The sequence below is a fragment of the Drosophila subpulchrella genome, chromosome X (assembly GCF_014743375.2).
Source record: "Drosophila subpulchrella strain 33 F10 #4 breed RU33 chromosome X, RU_Dsub_v1.1 Primary Assembly, whole genome shotgun sequence".
Classification (NCBI taxonomy): Eukaryota; Metazoa; Arthropoda; class Insecta; order Diptera; family Drosophilidae; genus Drosophila; species Drosophila subpulchrella.
Window position 1 is genome coordinate 23,718,606 of NC_050613.1, and position 24,616 is coordinate 23,743,221.

General features: G+C 40.4%; 1 protein-coding gene across 3 annotated transcripts; it reads left to right on the forward strand.

Annotated features, from left to right (window-relative positions):
- Positions 1-436: 436 nt before the first annotated feature.
- On the forward strand, positions 437-22,704 carry LOC119556032 (abnormal cell migration protein 10). 3 transcript variants are annotated; one of them, XM_037867813.1, is made up of 4 exons: positions 437-1,566; positions 17,022-18,153; positions 18,220-20,469; positions 20,580-22,704. In XM_037867813.1, the coding sequence occupies exons 1-3, from the start codon at positions 1,423-1,425 to the stop codon at positions 20,448-20,450; spliced, it is 3,507 nt and encodes a 1,168-aa protein (XP_037723741.1). In that variant the 5' UTR covers positions 437-1,422; the 3' UTR covers positions 20,451-20,469; positions 20,580-22,704. The 3 variants fall into 3 exon arrangements, with proteins under 3 accessions (XP_037723741.1, XP_037723742.1, XP_037723743.1); XM_037867814.1 differs by lacking the exon at positions 437-1,566 and adding an exon at positions 5,010-5,480; XM_037867815.1 differs by lacking the exon at positions 437-1,566 and adding an exon at positions 5,010-5,419.
- Positions 22,705-24,616: the final 1,912 nt, after the last annotated feature.

Here is a 24,616-nt window from a genome sequence, read left to right on the forward strand (position 1 = left end):
CAATCGATACAAGTTTGGAGTGCGTCTCGGCTAAATAAGCGAGGACACCATGCTGGCTGATTACTGACACTTACGTGGCTCTACGTTTGTCGACACTTACGTTTTCTGGCACCTACGTTTGCTGATAGCGATAATAGTTATATATCAGGTGAAAAATATCACAATATTTATTTTTATTCATAAATATCGATATATTGATATTTTGATATATTTTCCACATCCCTAACTTGATTATGTCTCCCTCTTTTACTCACACTTACGTTGGAGCTATCACCCTCTTTTACTGACACTTACGTGGCCCTTACGTTTGCCGACACTTACGTTTCTGGCGCTTACGTTGCCATAATATCGATATATCGGGTGTAAAAATATCACGACTTATTTGATATTTTATATATTTTTCACATCTCCAATGCAGTATTGTTTTTTTTGAGCTGTGCGGGCGTTTCTCGGGGGCGTTTTTCGTGAAAATCTACGCACGGACTTTTCGTAGTTTCCCGATAGTAACCATCCGTTTGTTTTTTTCCGCTTTTTTTTCTGTTCTCCGCCACTCTGTTTGGGACTGCAGTTGGGGGAATAAGTGTCCGAATTATTTGTGAATCACCGATGGCCGCGGGCGGTGGAAACTGCACCTTTGTGGGATGCTGCTGGCTGCCAATGCAAAAGGAATCGGAATTGGAAATGCAAATGCACTCGGCGCAGTGCGGCCACAACAAATAGCTAAAAGGATTCTAGTGCACAATCGAATTCATTCAAGAAGGACAACAAAGGACTTGGCAATTGGAAATTCGATTCAGAATTATTCGAATTGGAATTGAAATTGTAACTGGAGTTGGAGTACTGGGTGTGCGAGCGAAAGAGAGGGCGAGAGGCAGCAGTCACACAGACACACGAACCCAGCGCACACACACACACACACTACTCCAGTGCATAAAACTCCAAACTCCAAATTGCGTTCGTCTCTCTCTCTTCGTATCGTTTGCTCTCTCCCCTTCGTTCGCCCACGCAACGCAACGCCTGCAGAGCCAAAAAGAGAGAAAAGGAGAGCAAGGGAGCGAGCCGGAGTGCGAGTGCGAGAGAGAGCAAGGAAGTGGTTTTTCCACCGAAAATATGGACAAAGGCAGACTGCAGAGTTAGCTGAAAAAAAAGGCAGAAACGAGACACAAACAGAAACAGAAATAGCGGTTAACTGTGCTCCCTTACTGCGAATCGTTGAAATTCAAGACGGATCGCTATCGCATTTCTTCAATTATGTCTGTTTCGCTTTTCATTCCGCTGCAATAAGCGATCGCAACACAGAAAGGGGCAGCGAGAGAGAGAGAAAGGAGACAGGGCCAGAGCGAGAGCGAGAGAGAGTGCGTTCTCAATTGACGACTCCACTCCCACACACACACCCCCCGCCCCCTCGTCCCCATAATTACTATGGATTGTGGTGGTATTGCGGCACATCAACAACAACAACTACAGCAACAACTGCACTTACTCCAGCAACAGCTACAGCAACAACAACACCATCAGCAGCAGATACAACAACACAACCTCGAGGAAGCAGCAACAATAACAAATGTAAGTATCTCCCAATCCCAAGTTTCTCCAAATGTGTTTGTGTTTCTCAGTTATTTCCTCTGTACTTCATAATTCGAACCCACACAAAAAAAATAATCATAGGACAGAGTTACACAGAAAAAAATTGAAATGAAATATTTCATATAGTTTTAACATAATTTAGTAATAAATTTCTATATTTTGTGATCCTTTTTTGTTATCTGTTTCGAAATTGTCGAAGTAATGATTATTATCATATTGTATAAAAAATTCTTTCTGAATATTTAAGATGTAAATTATTGTAAAGGCCTTGTAAATATTGATATACAAGGGTGGTCAAAAGTATTTTCACAAAAAAAAAGTTAAATATATTCACAATTTGAACTCACATCTTGTTAACTTTGGCATCAATGGAAAGGTAATTTAAATGCCGTTTGAATGATACAATACATTTCTTAACACATTCAGTACTTATTGAAAAGGACGAATTTGTGAGAAAATGTCCATTTTGAACTTTTTTCCTCGACTTGAAAACTTAAATTTTTTGATGCAAAAAGTTTCTTCAAACAAAAATAATAGTAACTGCAAAAAGAATTTTTCAAAAATCATTTTGCTTATATTTTTTATGATTTTTTGAAAATGCTTAGAAACATGCATTTTAGCCATATTTTTCTCTTTTTCATACAAATTTTTTCCGACAGTGTCACCTTTAAAAAATCATAAAAAATATAAGCAAAATGATTTTTGAAAAATTCTTTTTGCAGTTACTATTATTTTTGTTTGAAGAAACTTTTTGCATCAAAAAATTTAAGTTTTCAAGTCGAGGAAAAAAGTTCAAAAAGGACATTTTCACACAAATTCGTCCTTTTCAATAAGTACTCAATGTGTTCAGAAATGTATTGTATCATTCAAACGGCATTTAAATTACCTTTCCATTGATGCCAAAGTTAACAAGATGTAAGTTCAAATTATGAATATATTTAACTTTTTTTTTGTGAAAATACTTTTGACCACCCTTGTATATTTACTATAAACGGCAAAAGCTTTAACAAATTTAAACCAAAATTGAAGTGAATTATAATTCCCAATTGGTTATTTGCCCAGTGTATTTATCATATTACAACATTATAAATATGATGGAGCTAAAAGTTTGATAGTTATTTCTCTTCATGTAATAAATAGATTTATTATCTTGGCTTAATTTATAAAATAAAGCCAAGTTAAAGGGCCAAATTTTTTCCTAACCAATTTTTTCCATTCGGCTCATTCAAATGGACTGAAGAAAAATGAATAAAAACGAACTCGGAGAGTGGGATGATTAATCTCTAGACCAGCTGCTGGGGCAATAACAACAACTCAACGCCTTGAAAGTCCAACAAAGTGCCGACACATTAATTGGTGTACTAACTTTTTCGCTCTTTCTTTCGCTTCTTTCTCCGTTCTTACCCCATTACTTTCACCGTGCATAAATTCTGAAAGAGTTGCCGATCGTTGGAGTTTTGTTCAGTTTTTTTTATATTTTTTTTTTTTCTGAAGTTCTGGGTTTGTTTATACGAGAGCGGAGAAAAACCCGATTCCATTCCCGATGGAAGACGATGTGCGATACAATACGGCAACAACAACGAAGGCGACCAAATTGTTGTTGCTGCCCCTTTGTTTTTGCCGCAGCAGCGGGCGCTCGTCCGCCCCCTTTTGCGTCTTTAGTTTCCATCAGTTTGTGGCGTACCCCCGACAAGGAAGGTCCATTAGTTTCCGGATCAGGATGGTGGTAATACGCAGATAAAACAAATCTAAATTCAGACAGAATAGTGAATATCATCAAGAACATATATTATAATTTTGATATTATACGTTTATTGTCTTAATATTCGGATACAAGCCTTAACTGTTCCAAAGCGAAACGTAAAAGTATCAAAATATCTCGAATAGTATCCCATATTTTGCCTAATATGCTTGATTTTAAATAGTGTTCCATGGTTAAATGTCCTTAATAGATGACTTCATTATTATTTTCTATTTATTATTTATCTTTTTTTTAATTTAATGACCAAAGTTAGTATAATCGTTGCAAGAACATAACAAAACTAGACTGCTTAAATTTCTTATAAAATGGTTTTGACGAAGTACAATATCAGTTAAGGTTTTTTGTGATAAAAATGTAGTTTGCTAAACAGTTTTCTACCTTTGTGGGAAGCTGCATGGTTTTCAGCACTGAAAACACACAATAAGTAATACAGATGTATACAACTATCCCAAGGATCCCAGTCCCAATCCCACGACGTGACTGCGTGCACCTCAAAAATTCCCAGCAGGACTCTGTCCTCCCGGTGCGTGTCAAATTTGCTTAATTGCGCCCAAAGGTCAGCAAAATTCGGCTAAAATGCGTTTACCTACCCATTTCGGCTTTTCCAGCACGCACAAATTTTCATTTTCCCAAATGTAAATATTACACATCAGCAAAAAGGCAATGCGTACCTATGAGCTGTTGTGTGACAGCAATAAAATTAAAAATATAACAAATTGGGATGTAAAAGTAGGTAATTTCACATTGTTTTGCAAATATAAATTGTTAGCCAAAAGCATGCGAAACCCATTAAATTGACAATAGCAGTTAAACTTTCAAACTGTTTATATTTAATAATATGTTATGAAAACCATATTTAAAAAAAATTAATTTTGCAGTGTAAGGTTTCAGGGTCGTTTGTACTAAAATATGTGGGTGCAAAAGAGTTCTTTAATCTTTAGGAAGTGAAATATTTAAAACAGGTCGCTTTCGCCCCACCATACAGTTCATTAAACCTATAGAAATCTAAAAAAAAAAAATTCGAAAATGTTCATCTGGGTTTTTCTAAGCATTATTATTCTTTTGCTTTTAAATAATCTACTTGGTGACTTCAAGATTTAAATTTTGGGTTGGAATAGCTCTTTGTGACCCCTGATATGCGAAAGCTTACAACGTATGTATGTATGTGAGTCACAAAATCATTTGTTTTAAAAATGGTGTACAAATAAACAACATTTTAGTAATAATCCTTTCTGAAACGAAAAAAATGGTTTATGATTGAACGTTAGCTTATAAAGAAAAATCCCCAACAAAAAAGGGAGAAATACAAAGCTTTTGCCAAAAATATAAGACAAGCCCATAAACGTGAGCCAAGTTAGCCCATTTTGTTTAGTTTTAGAGCACATGTATCTGAAGAAAGTACGTGCCCGATTAGGCGATGCGGTCGCAGAACAAATGCATGCACATATGTAAATATCTTCCGTACTACCCCCCACTTTTCTCAGAGTGCACGCACCTGCATCTGCCGCCGACCAGGGCTGCCAATTTGCTTGCATCCGCAGGCCGGTTGGCAGCACTGGCAGCTCTCTCGCGTTTGTTTTGCTGTGTGCTTCGTCGGTGTGTCGTGAGTTCGTTTCCGAGTCTGTCGGCTTGTCAGTTTGTGAGTTTGTGAGTTTGTTAGTGCGCCATTTGAGTTTCGACCGACGCGCGCAGGAGACGTGACATCGCAGAGCGGAAAGAAAAGGCTGGCAAGGCGAAGCGACACGAAACGAAACGAAGGAAAACGAGAAGCAGCAAGCAACGAAACTGAACAAACGGAACGGCGGATGCGAGTGCGAGAGTGATTGGAAAAAAGAGCGCGCGCGGAATTCGAAGTGCACAATTATTCAATTTTATTTTTATTTTTTTGACTTTGCGTTCCGTTTCGGTCCAAATACGTAGCCTCTTTTTTTTTGTTTTTTGTCTTTTTTCCCCTCTTGTTGGCTGCTGCGTTTATTAAGTTCCTTTAAAGTGCCCTGATCCATTGTGTTGTGATTGCCGCTTTTATATACACAAAAACAAACATCGGAAGGAGGCAGCACATTGCGCGGGGTAAATGAAGCAATAATTAAAAGTGCCTTTTGTTAATTGCCAGAAAAAAAACGAAAAGAGGGTGAGTAAAGGGGGGGCGCGAAAAAGAGACTGGGTACGAAAAATATAAAAAGAGAAAGATAGGAGTTGTGTGTTGATTTTTGGCAGTTTTAAGTTTGTTCCCAGTTTTAAACATGAGAGGCATTCGAACTCTGCCGAAAATGAAAAATCAAGTCTTACATTAGTCCACTTTATCTTTATTTTATTACCGATAACCTCATTCCTCTATAAAACAAACAGCATGAACAAATGCAGATTAACAGTAACTAAAAACTGTAAATGTCGTTGTGGTTAACATGTAAATTAACCCTAACATCACTGACAAGTTGCAGGTTACATTTTTGAAAAGTCTATTATATTAAACTCTTTATCAGTCATCAAAATAACAAAAAGTTCTTTTTAAATGGAAAGAAATGGGGAAAATTCAACCATTATAAATAAGAAAGGGTAGGCCTTGAGTCGATTTTACGATTGTTTACTTTGTCTTCCATTTGTTGCGCCCTCGGAAATGGCTTTTGACGGGCAATTGAAACGGAGGTGGCAACCCTGGTAACTAGTACTCTCCCTTGTGACTTTTGCCGGTTATTCGCTCAGTCATATGTGCGTCATTCCACCCCCTTCCCCGCCCCCGCATCTACCAACCCCCCGCAGAGAGTCACCCGCAATTTCGACTGACTCCTTGGCCACTCTCTTTTCGCCCACTCCTTTACTTCCCCTTCGCCAAATTGCTCCTGCACGTTCGTCAAATATTTGCTCAACTCTTTTTAATTACATTACACACACTCACGCACACACCGCGTTTACCCCTTTTACGTGTACGCACCCAGTGGCTTACGCAGGGGGTGTTTCGAGGTTTAAACCTTTATCCGAGGATTTTATGACCGCCAAATATTAACTTTAAAAGATTTATGTTAGTATATAAAAAAAACGTCACAAAAATTGTGGTACGTTTTTTTTTATATAAAGTTTTTGGTTTTTGGAAGAGTAAACCCCTTTGACAAATTCCTGCGTATGCCACTGGCACGCACACAGTCCAAAAACAGATTGTAATTGCAGATCTCTCACCGATTCAACGGGAAAATGGGACCAAAAAGAGAGCTGCATTCGGAAAAGTGTGACTCACGAGGCAATTCGTGGAAGTTCTGTGATTGATTTTATAGATTCCAAGAGAGAAAAAGGCACTAGACCTAGACCAGTTTTGCCCATTAATTACACATGTATATCTGTCGTGGGCATTTTTCATCTGACACATGGAGTGGTGGGGGCTGTTGAGAATTCTTATACCCTTAAAGGAGACATTTACGACCCTATGAAGTAGCATCATGTCCTATCTAAACTGAAGGCTAGAGAAAATGGAATTCATATCTGATCCCTACGCAGATGTAGAAGATATAAAGGTTCTTTTGATTTAAGGGCTTGTTTTGAAGAGGATCTATTATTAAGAAAATCTTGAACTGAAGATTTGATTGTTTTTGAAGACTACACCTGGTTTCAGGAAAAATCAGCGTTCTACATTACATTGCTTACATAATTTTGTAATGGCCCACTTGACCGAGTGATCCGTAATGGAAATGTACTGCTGCGATTGCATTAGCCCTCTGTTTTTTGATTTTGTTCCACAACCACCCACACATGTTTATTTCGTAAATCCCTGCACGCAATCGTAGCCATGAAATGTGGGCTTTTCGCCCACAAACATATCTATCTCCCAAAATATTTAATATTTTCGATACGAAATATAGATAAGATACTTACATCCTTATCAAACTAATTATATAAAATTCTTTAAGAAAAAATAAGTTAAACAGCCTGATGCGATCTGGAAAACTATAGAACATGCTCTGCGAGCTACATTTCTTTAAAACAGTCCATAACAGAAAGTGCCATAAAGATTTTGATCACCTGATGTTTTTAAGGTACGACTCTATAAATGCTTTCCACACTTTGGCTGCATATTCCGGTGTTCTGATTTTTCCGTAGGACCATTACTTTAGATTTTATGATTCTCTTGTTACACGCCCTGCTGCCTTTGATTTGCTTTGCTTTTTGCTTTTTGCCTTGTGCTTTTCCCTTTCTGCTTTTCGCTTTTTGCTTTTTGCTGTGTGCTTTTACATGGGTTGCCGGGTGCGACATCGTCTGAATTTTTATGCGGCAACTGCTACGCTGTACATTTGTTGTTGTTGCTGTCGCTGTAAAAATTTTATTATCGCTTGTTTCCGTTTAGGAACCAAAAATGGGGAAAAATAATGGACACACACACGCGCACGCAAGCACACAAATGCGTTTCGCCATCAAGCATTTTCCATGATGGAAGACACTATTTAGTAATGTGGGGGAGTTGGAAAAGATAGTGGGTGCATAAAACGAAATAGAAGAAAGTACCGTGAAGGTGTCACCTTTTAGGTAACTAAAATGCAAAACGCAAATAAAAACCTATTTATTAGACAGTTTTATTATGATATAATATAATATAATGGTTCTTGAGATATAAGAAAATGTAAGCAACAATTTTCCAAGAACTTAAGTATATTATCTTGCGGAAATGTTAAAAATTTGTCTTGGTCCCCATGTTGATTGCGAAATTATGGTTTTTGTAAATTTATGTTGCTTCTGTCTGAATATTATGCCACTTCGTTATTTCTTTATCTCCACCCACATATGTATTCTGACCGTCTGCATTTCCAAATGGGACCTTGGGGCTTTGGGTCAGGGGTGCCAAGCCCGATTGTTCTTTTGGTTTTTTGATAATGCCCACTGTTTAGCTCCTATTTAAAGAACCGTCTAGTATTTCTTATGCGAAAAGTAGCTGAAATAGTCATAACATCGAGTCTGCTATCAATTTGGAAATAACTCGCAAAGAGCGCTTACACAACTGCGTCCATGAATTAGTAATATGAAAACAGTTGTTTTTTGATCGAGTTAAAGAAGAATTGCAAATGTGGAAACACACATACCTAAGTTTATTATCTAGGTCAAAAACAGACGAAGCGATATAATAAAAGTAGATTACTTAGGAAAAATGAGTAGATGCAAAGGGTTCTGATAACATATGAATGGTGCAACATAATCGAAATGTAGTACCAATAATATATTCCAGTAGTCTAAGTTACAAAGAGTTCTAAACAAGTTTCTGTATTTGTTGTTCATGGGCAAATTGCATTGAAGTGCATTGCCTACGATTACTGATCAGTAATGGATTTTCATGGACTAAAATGTTTGAAATTCTCAAGATCTCTGAACATTTCATGGTTAGTTTGTTGGTAGTGCAGTGTCCAATTGATTTTATAAACATACAATCGACGAGTCTACTGCACATATACCCAATTAGAGAGTTTCCCCCATATCCATATCATTTTCCCTTCATTCGGTTCATCATCTATTGATTCCTCCCCTCTTTCGCTTCTCGAGATAATGCTGCTGGCTCTCGGGGTCGATGGGTCTCGTCTTCATTTCAAAATAAGCGGACATTTTCTTGTATATCTTGTATTTTTAGTTGTGGTTTTTGGTTTTGGCTCCGACTCCCCTCTGTTTTCGCCTTTCCCCATGCCATGCCATGCCATGCCTTTCTTTATTCTCCACTCATCTTTTGCCATCCGCTGTGGGCGTCTGTTACAATTTGTAAATTATATTTAAACACGAGCTGCCGCCGACTTGTATGCGTTCGTCGTCTTTCGATGCGGATTCGGATTTGGATTCGGATGCGGACTCGGATTTGGGTTCGGATTTGGTTTGCGTCGGAACAGATCGGTTTCGATCAGGAGGAAACTGCTGCGGCGGGAACGGGAATGGGAATGGAATTGGGGATCGGATTGGATCGGATCGGGGTCTCTGTGTGCCACCATGTAGGCGTGCAGTGAACCAATTTGGCTAATAGATTGTATTTCGCCACACGAGCAAACGGGGAGAGAGAGAGATGGAGAACCAGAAAAAAAAGACACTAATGCAGTTGCATGGGGATTATTTAGCACACTGAACTCTGCGTTAAATGGGCCTTCGGTCACACTGTAAATCAGTTGCTTGTTCCCAATTTAAATGCGATTCCCATTCTAGTTCTCATTCCTATTCCTATTCGTATTCCTATTCCCATTGCTATCCCCATTCCCATTCCCAGGCTCAATGTTTTCGCTAATTGACTTCGTCTAAAGTCCGCAATAAACATTTCAGCAATTTAAAGCGGTCTCACACACTCACACACACACACGTTCGTTCGGATGTGTTTACATATGCAAGATCTAGATATAGACTAGATGACTGTATAATTTATAGATGGTCTTTAGCACATTTTAAATTCCGCATTCCGTTCCTAATTGATTCCGTTGGAACGAAAAAGTTCTGCGTGGGCTTTGCATTTAGCTTCCAATTTGCCGAATTAGTTTCTATGATATTATAATGCACATTGATTGGAATACAACCGAGCAGCAGCCCATCTAGGCCAATAATTTATAGAAAATGTTGTGCTTATCGTCCCCGGATTATTTCCCTTATTCATTCCCCAGAGGGGAAAAAAACACCGCCACCCTCGATCCCTTCCGAAATTGATTGAGCTGCAATAAAAAATTTGTCAAAATTAAGAAAGGGTGGGTGAACCGGCCATAAAGCTTGTAATCACACATTCTGATGATTTATAATTCAGGCCGAAAAATAAAATTATAAGGCCACGCTCTGCTACTACTACACTGCACTTTACAATATCAACAAGTGATTGATGTTGATGTGGATAGGAGTGGTGGATGAAGAGGGAAGGAGGGTGTCTAGTCCTGAACCAAGGGAAACCGATTCGATCGCCTCCAGAGTGGCATGAAAAAAGGAAGGGAACATCTCAAATTACAAGCATTGCTTTTGTTCTCATTGCACTCGAAAATAATATATAAACTAAATTTAAAGTCGATTCGTTGGGAAGAAATGAAGACCTATAGAATTCGCGAAGGCGGTTCTAAGTGACACAAACACTTTTGCTCTACTCTATTTATTATTATTTCCCAAGTTTTAGAACACAAATTAAAGCATTGCTCTTGTTCGCAAAATAATATACGTATGAAACTTTAGAAGGAATTGTTACGAAGAAATGAAGGCCTGAAGAATTCGCGTAGGCGGCAAATTCGAAGCGGAACATATGTATGAGAGATAGGCATTCTACTGTTCTACTCTTTATTTATTATTATTTGCCAAGCACATTAAAATTATAATTGGTTTACGTTTATATGACCATTAAAATGCGATGAGGGGTTTTCTTTGTCTATTTGTCATCGGGGTTTCTTCAAGTGTACTTGGGACACGCCTTGAATGTTCGCAAATGGGATAACCAACCACCGTTGGAGGATGTACTTCAAAACGCATCTGTTCCTTGGGTCTACGACGACTCAGACGGAGACTATCTTGATCTCATAATCAGCGGAGTGTGGTGTGTGTGTGTCTGACTCAGAGGGGTTGAAGAAACAGGCAAGACCAAACTCAAATAAGCGGACGAACGTCATCAACATTTTTTTGTGTTGTATTTTTGGGCCTTCTCCTTTTTGCCACTTTGCATTGTGTGTTTGGTGGCAGGTGCAACGTCTGTTGGTTGCCATTGTTGTAGAGGTTCCCCCGTGATATGGGCATCGCGATGGGTTCGAGTTGAGTGCGTAGCAGCAGTTGCCCCGAAAAAAAATAAGGGGCGAAACCTCGGATCCGATTTACTGTTGATTATACTGTACAGGCAGCAGCTGCATTTAAGGACACGCGTCACTAGCCGCTCCTTTGCACGCGCCACACAAAGCCGAAGAACGGTCTTCGGTCCTCATTCCTCGGTCTCTGGTCAACAACGCAGATTTCTTCTGGACCCCCATTCGCTCTTCATCTTTATCCGGTGACAAGGGTTCCGAAACATTTCTCAAGTAGGATCAGATGTTTCCTAAGGATCGCGTGTGTTGATTTAATGGGTTTCTTCTTTCTCCTTCCGCTTCCTTGATGAGTTTTGAAGTTTTGACCTGAAAAAGGGATATCATATTAATGGAGCACGTCTGTGGATATATTTAAGTACTTGGAAACCTGGCTCGATTTTTTAAAGATCCTTAAAAATCACCATAAAAACAGAAAATTCGGTATATAAATCTTTAAGTTAAGAGTTCCTGGAAAGTATTACCGCTAATTGTATCAGATTGCGTATGTTTTTTTTTTTTTAACAACAATCAGTTATGGGAACCACTAACATTGCACAGTAGCAGTATTTCCATTTCCTGGCAATTTGGGCTGCCCTTCATGGTTACTTATTCTTTGGTTCACCCGGTTGCATCGTCTTGCCTTGAACTTAACTCTGCGGGTTGACTTTGACGTACACAGACAAAAAATGGGCATCAATTCAATTGGTTTTCGTATTGTTAGTGCCTTTGTATGGGACATATAGAGATATTTAAACAATACGAAACTATAAAAGCAGCTGTCAGCATATTTGGATAGCAATATATAAAGATCTAACTATCTAGCTGTTTTTGGAACCTTTATAAGCTGTGCCATTTATTATTCTCATAGGTTGACCCAAAATAAGTCAATGTTAAAGATATTTTCTATGCTTAGGTTCTTTTCTCTTTGTGGACAACTGAAGGGGGGTCCTCCAATTAGGCTGCTTAACGAACCAAGCCCAAAGTCAAACCGAAACGAACGACGTAAAGTTAAGTAGAGTGTAGTGGAGTCAACTCAACTCAACTGAACCCAACTAAAACCGAGTTGGAACGCAACTTTGTTGCTTCTTGATGGTGATGATGGTCATCAGTCGAAATGGTGGCGCAAATTCAGGCACTCGCATTATAAATTCCAGTATTCCATATACAAATATATATATATTCGTTTTATGAGCGACAATTTCGCCAAAGGAGCGAAACGCCTGCTCTATAAGGCCCTGCCTTGACTCCCGGCTGTTTTCGGTGTGTGTGAATGGGGCCCATTAAAAGTTAAATTTAATGTATTAATTTATTTTTTGTTTGCCAGCCATTGTTGCTTTTGTCCACTCTTGTGTTGTTTGCGCTGCTCTTTTTTGTTTTTTTTTTTTGTTTTTGGCAACGCTGCTTGTTGTTTTTATTAATCGACTGCGGAAGTTGCTGTAAATGTCCACAAACATGAGAATATTCATAATGCGTTTGGGCCTTGAACAAAGAGGTCTCCACCCATGTTGTATTTTGTTTTTTCCACCAACGAACTGACGTCAGTGGAGCAGGGGGACTCTCGCTTTTAGTTAATTACTGAAAATATTATTGTAGTGTAAAAGTAATTACTTTGGAGGAAAAAAAAACTCCCCAGGGAGTGGAATGAGCCCAGAACATGCGACTTGGGTTGAGTAGGTCATGAGTAGTGCAGTGTTTGACCACTTGTTAGATAGAGTTGGTTAGATATAACCCTTATGGTAAGGTAGGTCACCCATTTAATAGCAAAAGTAAGTGGGGAACGCTGGAAACAACCCCCAACCTCGATTCGGACTTAATAGCTGCCCATAGTTGCCCATACAATTATCGGATCCGCTAAGGTTATAATTGGTTTATCATGGAACTCATGCCTCTATATTGGTAGCATTGATCTGGACCCATGCTTCTCCCAAGGTGAACAACAGAAAACCGATCCACTAGGAACATTGAACTGCAGCTGAAAAACTTATTTACAGATCAACTGCGACTGAAACGTAGGGTTCCAGAGAAAAAAAAACAGAGAGGACAGTGGTTTATTTCATTTCACACTTGACGATTGTAATTTAAAACACTTTTAAACACAGACATCTTAATAACAAGGCGATTTTATTGCCAGTAACAAAGAAAAAACAGCGAATAAACTTTGAAAAGTATAAGTCAGCGATAACATTGAAGTTTATCATGTGTCAAATTTTGTTTATAAGAAAAAAACCTAGTGTGGGGGAAATTCCCTTTTAAAGCTAGAAGCAGGAAACAGTTAAAATAACTCGGTCTAGTTTTACCGGCTCTTAAATAACCAAATTCAGTTGTTTATGAAAATGGAGACATGCATTTATTGATAGAAACCGTTTTAAAACCTTTAAAAGGTATGTCATTAAAAATAAGGTCACGTATGACTCAGATTAGGATTACCTGAACAACTGTTACTAAACTAAAGTAATTCATACATAACCAGCAATATAAGGTATAGATTAAAATATACTTTTAATATCGTTGAGTGTAGATACAAGACTTTTACATAGATGAGAATTTGGTATGGGGTAAGAGGTTTGCTGCTTACCTTTCTTGTAGCTAAACTAAATTCATAACTAACCTACTATCGCATTCACCTTTTTCTATTTGCGTTTGGTCTGTTGATACTTGGCTGTGAGGGGACCCATACTTAGCCAAACTAATGACAGTGCTCAGAAAAAATCGGTAGTATAATATCAAATGAAAGTGATCTCAAAGCCTTGTATCCATATTAGTTCCCATATTATTGCGGTTGGAATTGTGAAAACACGTATGAATTAAAATTGATTAATGGCTGTATTATTTTATATTATACTTTGATGGTTTTCCTCCTCTGTCACGCTATAATTCCCAATGGGTTTTGGCTTTGATTAGATGAAAACCGGTTTTGAACACTGGATAAGTCAGCAATAAAAGTTGTTAAAAATCTAGACTATATATTCAAACACGTGTGTTTACTTTATAGATTTTCTTTTATATGGAGGAAGCTTGCTATATAGAAATATTCCCCCAAAGTGAAATATATTTTGGTGATACTTTTTTCCCTGTGTCGTCGAACTGAGAATGGGAGTGCAGTAGTGGACCGACCTATGCAAATATGCAAACAAGAGCCGTAAACTAACAGCAACAAATGGCCGGTAGAATGGGATTCTGTGTGTGGGGTCTGTTCTGAACCCCCTGTCCATTTCCCCGTGGGTTTCTCAATTGAGGATTTGTTGTTGCGGCTGTCATTGAACTTTGTGGACAACCGATTGAGGGTTTTGGGGAAAAGGGCAATCATGGAGGTTATTAGATGCCGCCGCCGCTGTCCATATATTCTGTATGCCGTACTCCGTTTCCCGTATTTATGTACATTTCTGTCCATAAATCAACGCTAACCAAGCGGGGCGACATGTGCATTGTTGAATGGAACCAGCTCTCTAACCTCGTTTCAACCTTCCCCCCATATCATCCCCATCCACACCATCGCATCACCATTATCCGCTGCCCTTCTCGGTGCGTTGAACAGCTGACACTGATGGCAGATCATCATCGCAAGTCCCGGGTGGAGTTCAGTTGGGTAAAGTGCCAATTACCTAAAAAGTAAAGTAAAAACAAAACAACAAAAAACCTTTTCGAGCCACGCAATGACTCATTCAGTCGACCGTTGAAAAGGCCATAAAAAAGGCAACTCCATCACCAGAAAGTAACCGAAATGACCAGTAAGACGTGGGCAGTTGTCAGCGATGTGACATATTCCCAGAGTTACATACCTCGGATAGTATGCAATCGGATTGGATGTGAAGTCTTACTTAAGAACTGAAATGAGTGAAATTTCCAGGGTAATAACACAGTGTTTTAACAGAGTGTAAAAATCATATCAAGTCGAAAGCAGTTCAATTATTGGAATAAAATACGGTGTATAAAAGATATAGTTTAGTTAAATTAAAAAAAAGAGATTCAAAGATGCAGTACGTACGTGAAATCAAACCTTTGGAAGACTAAAAGTCAACATTGTTTGGTTCTGTGTGATCTATTGAAACCCTCTGTTCTCTACAAATCCGTCCTATCTCTTCCGTCTTTCTCTTCCCCTTTCTCTTGGCCAATTGCGAGTCATTGTGATTGTTTTTGCCTTTGCCCCCAACCAGTTAACGACCCCCTCCCATGTTCTTTGTCGCTTTAATACGTGACTTATGCCTTGGTTTATTACTTAACACTCGCCACTCAGGCAGCCAGTCGTCGAGCAGTTCCAACTGCATTATATCGGGGCAATAGTACGGCGGCCAGAGAAACATCAGAAGCTGTAACCGGCGATAAAAACAGTGCTCAACAATCGGCAATGTCGACGGCTGCTGCTGCTGGAGAAACGCCAAAAGTGCTGGACGGCGGGGAAGTTGGCGGCTTAGCTTTTGATTGCCAAGCGACAGCAGTAATAGCAAATGTGCACAGCAAAAAAAATAATAGCCCGATAATAATTATATATATGCATTAAATACGGAAAAGATTTATACTGTAAAATACTGAAGTTTATAGTGTTTATCTAGCCTAGGGAGGGCTAGGTTCGAATCCCACTGCTGCTAAAGGAATTTTTGTAATTTTTGGTACATTACAAAAAATAGTTTTGCTATTGCTCTCATTTCATATTGATATCGAACTATCAAATATATGTTACTTATGTCCAGGGTTTGATATTTAAATTTTGAATCCCTCTATAAATATTAAAAAAAAAATTTTTATTTATATATTTTGAAATATTATTATTATATGTTTTTTCCAAGTTCAATTCCCACTGCATGCATATGAATTTTTATATTATTTCGTAGATAAATAAATATATCTTTTTGTGATATTACAATCAAAACCATTATCACTACCTTAGTGCAATATCGAATAATAATCGTTTCGCTGGAATCTGCTCAGAAATGTGGTACAAAATCATTAAATTTATATCATTTTTTCTTTATGTGCGATTGGTGTTGGTGTTGGCGGAAAGGGGCTGCCGTCCAAGCTAAAAATGTGTAACGTGTTTGAAGCGAAGCTGTCGCCCAGAAAAGGGGGCTCCAGAGAGGGGGTAAGAGGGGGCGGAAACGGTTGGCCCAGCTGCATTGGCAACCGACAATCGCATATCGCCAATCGTAAAATCGTCGTTCGGCAGCGGACGCTCCACTGGGGCACGTTTCGAACAAACGGCAACAATAGCAAACGCGATGGGAAACCCAACTGATAATACTTAAACATTTCTGGGTCTCGTTATAAAGCCAAAGTTCCCCAACTACAATTATCATCTGCCGCATTTTAAATTCGAGCTATGGAGTCTTCGATTCACAGAACGGTCCAGAAATGTTTAACGCAATAGCTTTGTTTCGCTTTAATTTTGAACAAATATTTCTGTGTCGAAACTGATAAATTTGAGTCATTAAAAAAACATGGACAGATTGAAAGAACCGGAAGAGTGCTTCAAACAGTTTGATTCGATTTCTAAAATAACGTTATCGATATTAAGAAGATTTGATTTCAATAGTGAAAGTCTAGAATCTATTATCTATAAAAATAATCATAAAATGCGGAGTACTTTATCCTAATGAAGAAGATTTAGGGTCTATTATAAAGTCCTATAATGCTATAAATATATTTAGAAGATTCCATATAAATGTGCAAAGCCTTAAATCTATTATTTTTAGGTGTGTTCTTAACACGTGGTATTTTATTGTACTTATTCTGATAAACAGAGATTGCAAATATGTTTAACCAACGTAGATTTGGATAATAATCTAAAATAATCCATAGATTCTCAAAGATAAGAGCTCATTTTCTTATGCACATAGCACTGTCTATTTTTTATCTTATTAAGTCTTTTACCATTTATGAGTTACATATATAAGCTAAGCTAACCACCATGTTGTTCTCCTCCTTTCCAGATCAACCTTAGGGGCATCTTGGTGGGCGGCGCTGCCAGCGGCGGAGGAGTAGCAGGAGCAGGAGGAGCAGGAGCAGCGGCTGGTGGTGCGCCGGCAACGTTGACGACGACGACGACGACCGCCGCTGGCTTCGTGGCTGGTGGAGATTGCCCTGTGATCGGCGCCGGTGCTGGCGCTGGCGTCAAGCTGCGCAGGCACAGCGATCGTCCCCTGACGCCGGAGGCCAAGCAGCTCTCCCACACATACCGCATCTCCATGGCTAACCTGGAGGATTCGCAGGAGTCGGAGCTGGACCAGATCCTGGGCGAACTGAGTCTGCTCGAGGCTCAAATCAGCTATGGTGAGGCGTCCCTGCTGCCCGTCGTGTGTGGTGCTCCAATGGTCGGTGCTCAGGTAGCACCGCCACCCGGAGTGCCCGCCCAGCTGCCCAGCAATGCCCCATCCATGGTCTCCATGTCGGCTGCCTCGTCGCGCTCCCATTCGCGCACCAACAGCAGCATCTCAGCGGACGTGAGCAGCTGCTCATCGTCCGGGATCTCGGAGAATGGACATGGTCTTGGAATGGGACTGGGACTCGTTGGCGGACCAGTGCCGGCCGGAATGATAGTTCATCCACCGCCACCGATCGGCATGACCATGGGCATAACGCTGGGCGTTGTCACGCCCCGGGAGCCGCGCACTGAGTCACCCGACAATGATTCCGCCTTTAGCGATACCGTATCGCTGCTGTCCAGCGAGTCGTCGGCCTCCTCGAACACATCCCTGCAACAACAACAACAACAACAGCAGCAGCAGTTGCACCAGCAGCAGCATCAGCAGCAGAAGCAACAGCTGGCCAGCTCCGAGAAGCTCGTCCATGGCGGACATGGCCATGGCCAGCATGGTGGTCAGCAGAGTGGCGCCAACAGCATCTCGAAGGCGGCCAAGATCCAGCTGGCGCTGCACAAGCTCGAAAGCGCCTCCATCCGGCGGCTGTTTGTCAAGGCCTTCACCTCCGACGGCGCCTCCAAGTCACTGTTGGTGGATGAGCGCATGGTCTGTGGTCATGTGACACGCCTGCTGGCCGACAAGAATCACGTCCTAATGCAGTCCAATTGGGCGCTAGTGGAGCACCTGGGCGATCTCCAGATGGGTTAGTGATTTCAAAACTAAATAAGTGAAATTATTTGCTAATCCTTTCTTTATCCTCTACCCACAGAACGCCTCTTTGAGGATCACGAGCTGCTGGTGGACAACCTAATGACGTGGAACTCGGATGCCGGCAATCGCGTGCTCTTTCAGCAGCGACAGGACAAGGTGGCGCTGTTCTTACGGCCGGAGCTCTATCTACCCGGTCCTCAGATGACACCTGGGTGCCAGCATGACGAGCAGACGCGGCATATGCTGCTCGACGAGTTCTTCGATTCGCACAACCAGCTGCAGCTGGACGGACCGCTCTACATGAAGGCGGACCCCAAGAAGGGCTGGAAACGGTATCACTTCGTGCTGCGCTCCTCGGGCCTGTACTACTTCCCCAAGGAGAAGACCAAGAACACGCGCGACCTGGCCTGCCTGAATCTGTTCCACGGCCACAATGTGTACACCGGGTTGGGCTGGCGCAAGAAGTGGAAGTCGCCGACTGACTACACCTTTGGCTTCAAGGCGGTGGCCGACTCCTCGCTGAGCAAGTCGTGCCGCTCCCTTAAGATGCTCTGCGCCGAGGATCTGCCGACTTTGGATCGCTGGCTGACAGCCATCCGAGTGTGCAAGTACGGCAAACAGCTGTGGGACAGTCACAAATCACTGCTTGAGGATCTCAGCCTGAATCGCGACGATGCCGTTTCGCAATCAAGCTTTGCCGTCTCCATGCGCAGCGAGTCGATCTCGAGCATCTCGTCGGCGGTGCCGTCGCAGTGCGGCAGCGTTTCCTCGGCCATCAGCAGCATGTCCAACTCGACCAGCGGCCGCACATCACGCGCCTCCAGCAGCAGCTCGAGCGGCTGCCTCTCGGACGACAACAACGGCTTCGACTCGGAGTTCACCACGGGCACCATCAAGCGCAAACCCTCGATGAAGCCCAATCTGCCGCTGACCACGATGACGCGACAGTTGAAGGAGGTGGGCGAAATCACCATCTGCGAAAGCGCCGGCGGCGATGCCAGCTCCCCCGAGCGAAGCGGCACACTAACGCGCCGCCACAGTCGACGCAAGTCGCAGGAAAGCAACGGCAGCGGCACACTGAAGCGGCGCCCCATTCCCGTACCCGTAAGCACGGTCGTCAAACAGGTGGAGCCAATGGGCAGTGCCTCCTCCACTTCGTCCAGCAGCAACTCCACGCCCACGCCAACGCCCAGCATCTGCGCCAAGCCACCGCCGGGCGATGCTGCCTCGCTGATGTGCTCGTCCACGCTCTCTTTGGACTCACTGCCGCCGCCGCCTCCACCCGCTTTGGATGGTTCGGAAGACCAGGATGTGTACGGGTCGCAGCTGTCACTGGCGTCTCTGCCACCACCGCCGCCGCCCGAGGATGTGCTGGCCATGACGTATGCAGGACCGCCCAGTCCAGCTACTCCCACACCAATGAACAGCAATCCGATGATCATGATGCCGAACAGCAATGGATCGTTGCCGCCGGCAGTGCCGGCCAAGCCCATCAAGCCGGCAGTGAAGCAGTCGGCTGGCGCTCTTAAGGCAGCGCCACCATATAAAGCGCCGCCGGATTATGTGGGTCCCGCCCAGCTGGCCGGACCGCCGTTGCCGCCGCCGCCACCCGCCCAGAAGAAGGTCTCGTTCGCAGACTCTCCGGTGCTGCTGCGTCGCAAGATGTGCTCACCGGAGCCGGTGCTGCCACAGCGATCGCCAAGCACCACGCTCAGTTGCCATTCCAACTCAAGCGCGGGATCGGCCTACCAGACCTACGCACCCGGACCGATGTTGCCGCCGCGCTCCGATCTGGCCCGCCTGTCCAGCCAGAGCAACGGCAGCGGAAGTGAGGTTACCTCGCCCAAGAGATTGCAGGAGTCCGCCTCGAATCCGCCCCGCGACTTCCTCAAGGATCTGCAGCGCGTGATGCGCAAGAAGTGGCAGGTGGCGCAGAAGTGCAAGGCGGAGCCGGCCACAACGCCGCACGAGGTCCTGGGCTTCCGGGACTTTAGCAACGAGGACCTACTGGCCGCCCACAACCTCAACTCGGGGGCCAACTCATCGCACTACTACCGCGAGACGGCCAACGTGAGCCACTGGGTGCAGGAGCACTATGAGTACGCACACAATGCGCTCTACGAGAACGTGCACGCCCAGGCGCGGACGGGCGGAGGAGGAGGAGCTGGCGGAGATGCTGGCACACCTCCGCTGCCACCGCCGCCTGGCAACGCCGTGGCAGCCAAGAAGCGCCCGCCGCCGCCGCCTCCAAAGCGGAGCGACAAGACGCACCTAACCAACCGGGTGTAGGGATCATCAACTGAGAAGAGTAAGTGGAGTGGGAAACCCGACATGCAGGTGGATTACGACAATCCACTTTAATGCGTCCCCTTGAATTTCAGTGTTTTGCAATCCAAAACTAATTTCCTTACTTTTCAGGTGAATCCGCTCACACACTTGGATCCTTAGTCTCGAAAGGAAGTAGTTTCATGGCGGAGCGAACAATATTTACTTGTCTACAAGAAAGCAAAAACAAGAATCTTACAAATTCCTATTTAAGTCTAGGCGAACAACAGAGCGAGATGGAAAAACCACTAATTAAATCATACATGCGTATGACTATATATATTTTCTAAGAATATGCTATGGCCACGCCCACTTCTCTTACAAAAGTATTACACATAACAGAGAAAATCAAACTGTAGAATTTCCTTTTTAGTTAGAGTTTAGAGTGAAACCACGTCAAAAGTGTCAACAATTTGTGGCCAACCACTAGAGGTTAAATTATATTTTTAGTTGTTGGCATGAGTTTAAATTTGTCGCTTAATACAAATTGTTTTCTTTTTTTGTTGTATTAAATAAAACATTGTTTATAAATACATATTTTTTATTCTTAGAATTTTTTTGGTTTTTAGACAAAGTGTCGTACACGCATTTCACCGTGCAATTATAACATTAGCTCCAAAAATATCAGATACCAGTTTTTGTTAACACTTTTGACATGGTTTTATTTTTCACCCACATTTTGATTCATTTCAAAAATCGAAAAAACAAAAAGGCATAAAGCAAAAAAGGAATTCTGCATTAGTAAAAATATTTAAGCTAAATTTTAGTTTGTAAAAAGAAAGGAAAAAATGCATTTTAAAGCAATAGTGCATTATTTAAAAAACACTAAATTAGCGTTAGATAAGTGTACAATGTTTTTATATATACATGCACTTTTTAACTGTTTAGTTGCTCTTAGTATTGATTTTATATATTTTTTTTGCGATAATCTTTGTAACGGTAGAGTGAACGTTTTGTAAGCGCATGAAATGCGCTGCGCTAGCAAAGGAAATGCCTTATAAAGCATATAAACCTAAATAGGGGAAGCCCTGCATATACACCTAATATATATATATATATATATTAATGCATACATATATGTGTTGATATATCCAAATAATTTGCTGTTTAAAGCGATATTATATTTATCTAAAAATTGTATTCCACTTTGATTGTTCAGTTTAAATAACCAAGTGCTAAGTTTTCAAAAGATTTGTCAAGTTCCTCAATAGTGTTAAATTTATCTTTCTCTTTGTACTTATCACAAACCACAGATAAATCAGACAGATCAGCCATAAAATGCAATTTGTATGTGCAAATCAAACTATTTAAATTGAAGGCAATAAGAGAAAATGGAATCAATTCTGTACACAAATCAAATATGTAATTGTAATTGTAATAATATATAAATTAATCGTTTGGTACTTTTCGTTTACGAATTTTGTTTCTCAACATGTAATTTTTTAAGCGTTCCTATAGGTTCAATTTTTCTATGCATGCAGGTATTAAATAAGTTCAGTAAAGCTTAAATCGTTGGGGATTTGCTTTCCCCTGCTGTGTACTAGGCAAAACAAAGAAAAATGCAGAATAGCTTTCGATTCTCTATGATCGATAAAAATATATCTTGCAATCTTTAAATGGACGATTTAATACCATTGGATCGGTTTCCAATTATCGATTATATAATTGCTCATTTCTGTAATTGTTTTTGTGTAGTAACTTGTTTGCCATTTGTTTTGTATGTATGTTTGTGTACAGCCAGAGACAGCCATATATAAATATATATAACATAATTATAAATGCATATGCGTGTCCGGTACTCCAATAATTTCAGTTAAAATGTAAGTGAAACGTTGACTATTAAGATCCCAATACACATTGTATAAAGGCAAAGCTATTTAATTCTATATAAAGTTTTGTTACCTATAAATCGGAATGTGTACTGCGATCAAATAGTGATCAATTCAATTGACTAAAACTTCGCCTTCTCTCTCCAGCCATCCTAAAAGTGTTCAATCCCCAAATACCCCGCAGTAGCTTGCTTTTGTTTCCCATTCTATGTCACACATCATTATATAAATAATATATGAACGTTTTGGTTTTGAATACAAGAAACTAGCATTGGGTTTATTATGGTAAATTTAAATTTTACTTTCCTACGTATACAAAACTAAAGGGTATTATGCATATAGATCTAGATATAAACATACTTAAATAAAGGAAATGCCAATTTTTTAAAGCTTGAATTTATATGAACATATTTTTTAGACACTATACGCTATATATATATATTGATATATATATATGGTAGGAACACAAGGATGTGCCATAGGCGCCGTCGTCGTGTCGAAGCAAAAACAAAACAGAGAAAGGAAAACCTGCAACATTTTTTGCTAAATGAATGTAATAAAATTTAAATAAACCTAGTCATTAAGTCCAAGATAAAATGAAAAGTAAAATAAATGCTAAATAAATTTATATATTAATGACAGGCATATATACATATGTAATTCGACGCAAAAGAAAGTAAAATCTAGAAACCTACTCGATGCTTTAACTACAGAAAGCATTTTAAAGATATTTTGTTTGCCATCTTATATATAATTTATATATTTTTTTTGTTTCTGTTTGTTTGCTTAAATACTTCAATTTAAATGTATAAACAATTAAGTAACGAAGAGAAATAAATCAAGGTTCAACTAAAAGAACAAGAAATCAAACACAAAACAGAATCCTAATTATATATAGTAAGGAAAACTCATATTAAAGCCCAAGCTACAACTAAATGAAAAGACTACAACTGGAGGAGAACAAAATAAGTAAGTTTCTTACATTATCGCCGACACATTCAGACATCATTCATATGCATTAACTACAAATTTACAAATACAGCAACGCAAAACTACAGCATCTAACTAAAGAAATCAAAGAAAAATTCACATTTAATAAATAAACACAAGAAATTCTTTGCAGGGCTATTATATAGTGAACAATGTTGCCATTTGATACCATTTTTTCCACAAATAAAAACACATTTGATATATAAATATATATTACTATATATACCTTATATTCCGAATCAAATGGAATTTTTTGTAATTTTGATAGAAACATTCAAAACATATTAAAAACGAAAAAGAACAAAAACACAAAACTGTGCGAACGAAACGTGTTACGAAAACTATGAAAAATAAATGCGAGAAATGCCTAAGAAAAATTTGAATTAAAGTAAAAACCTATTTATTTAAGAATGGAATGGGGGATATTACAGAAAGTTCGTTTAAAAAAGTGGTACGATTTTTGTAAAAGGTAAGTTTTATTATTGATTTTACTTTAGAATTCATTTCCAGCTAACTGTTTGGCCATCTGCCTTAATTTTAGATAGTTCAATAAACCAATCATAGAAATAAATCCCTATATTTTTGGCCTTAAAAATTTAGAATTTTGTAAAACGACATTAAATTACATAATTTACTAACTACAGACTGAAATATGGACCTTGAAACTCCTCGTTCATGAGCTTTTTAAAGATTTTAAATAATAAATTTAAGGTATACAACTATTTTCTAACTTCTAAAAATATAGCAAATGTACGATTTTGTAACTGGATACATATATGTACATCAAAATAGACCCATCGAATGTTAAGGAAAGGAATTTGAAAAGTTTCCCCTGGATTAAACGTAGTGGTATCAGGATATATGATCTCATATCATAAATATATCATAGTATATTTTTTGCATTTCCCTTTTTTAAGTCCCTGGAACAGACCTCCCACTTTCAAGTCGAATCGAACAAGCAAACCTTTGCAAATTTACGCATTTTAATGTCCTCGCAACGAAACTGACCAGAATCGGTGGAAGGGAGGATTTCGGCCTTCTCTGCCCGAAGACCTCTGCGTCGACGTCGAAGTCGGCAGAGGCAGCAGCTTCAGTCGACATAATTTTCAGTTTCCTTGCCGCATTTTGTGTGAGTTTCAGGGGGTTTTCGGTGGATTTTAGGAGGTATTTTTGGGGGGTTTTGGGGATGGGGCACGCACTGACTGCCCACTGGGCAAGCAAAAATAAGAAGAAGACGAAGATGGAGAGAAAGGGTTGCTCTGCTTACGTGTGTGTGTGTGTGTTTGCGGACCTTTGCTTGGCAGGCATTTT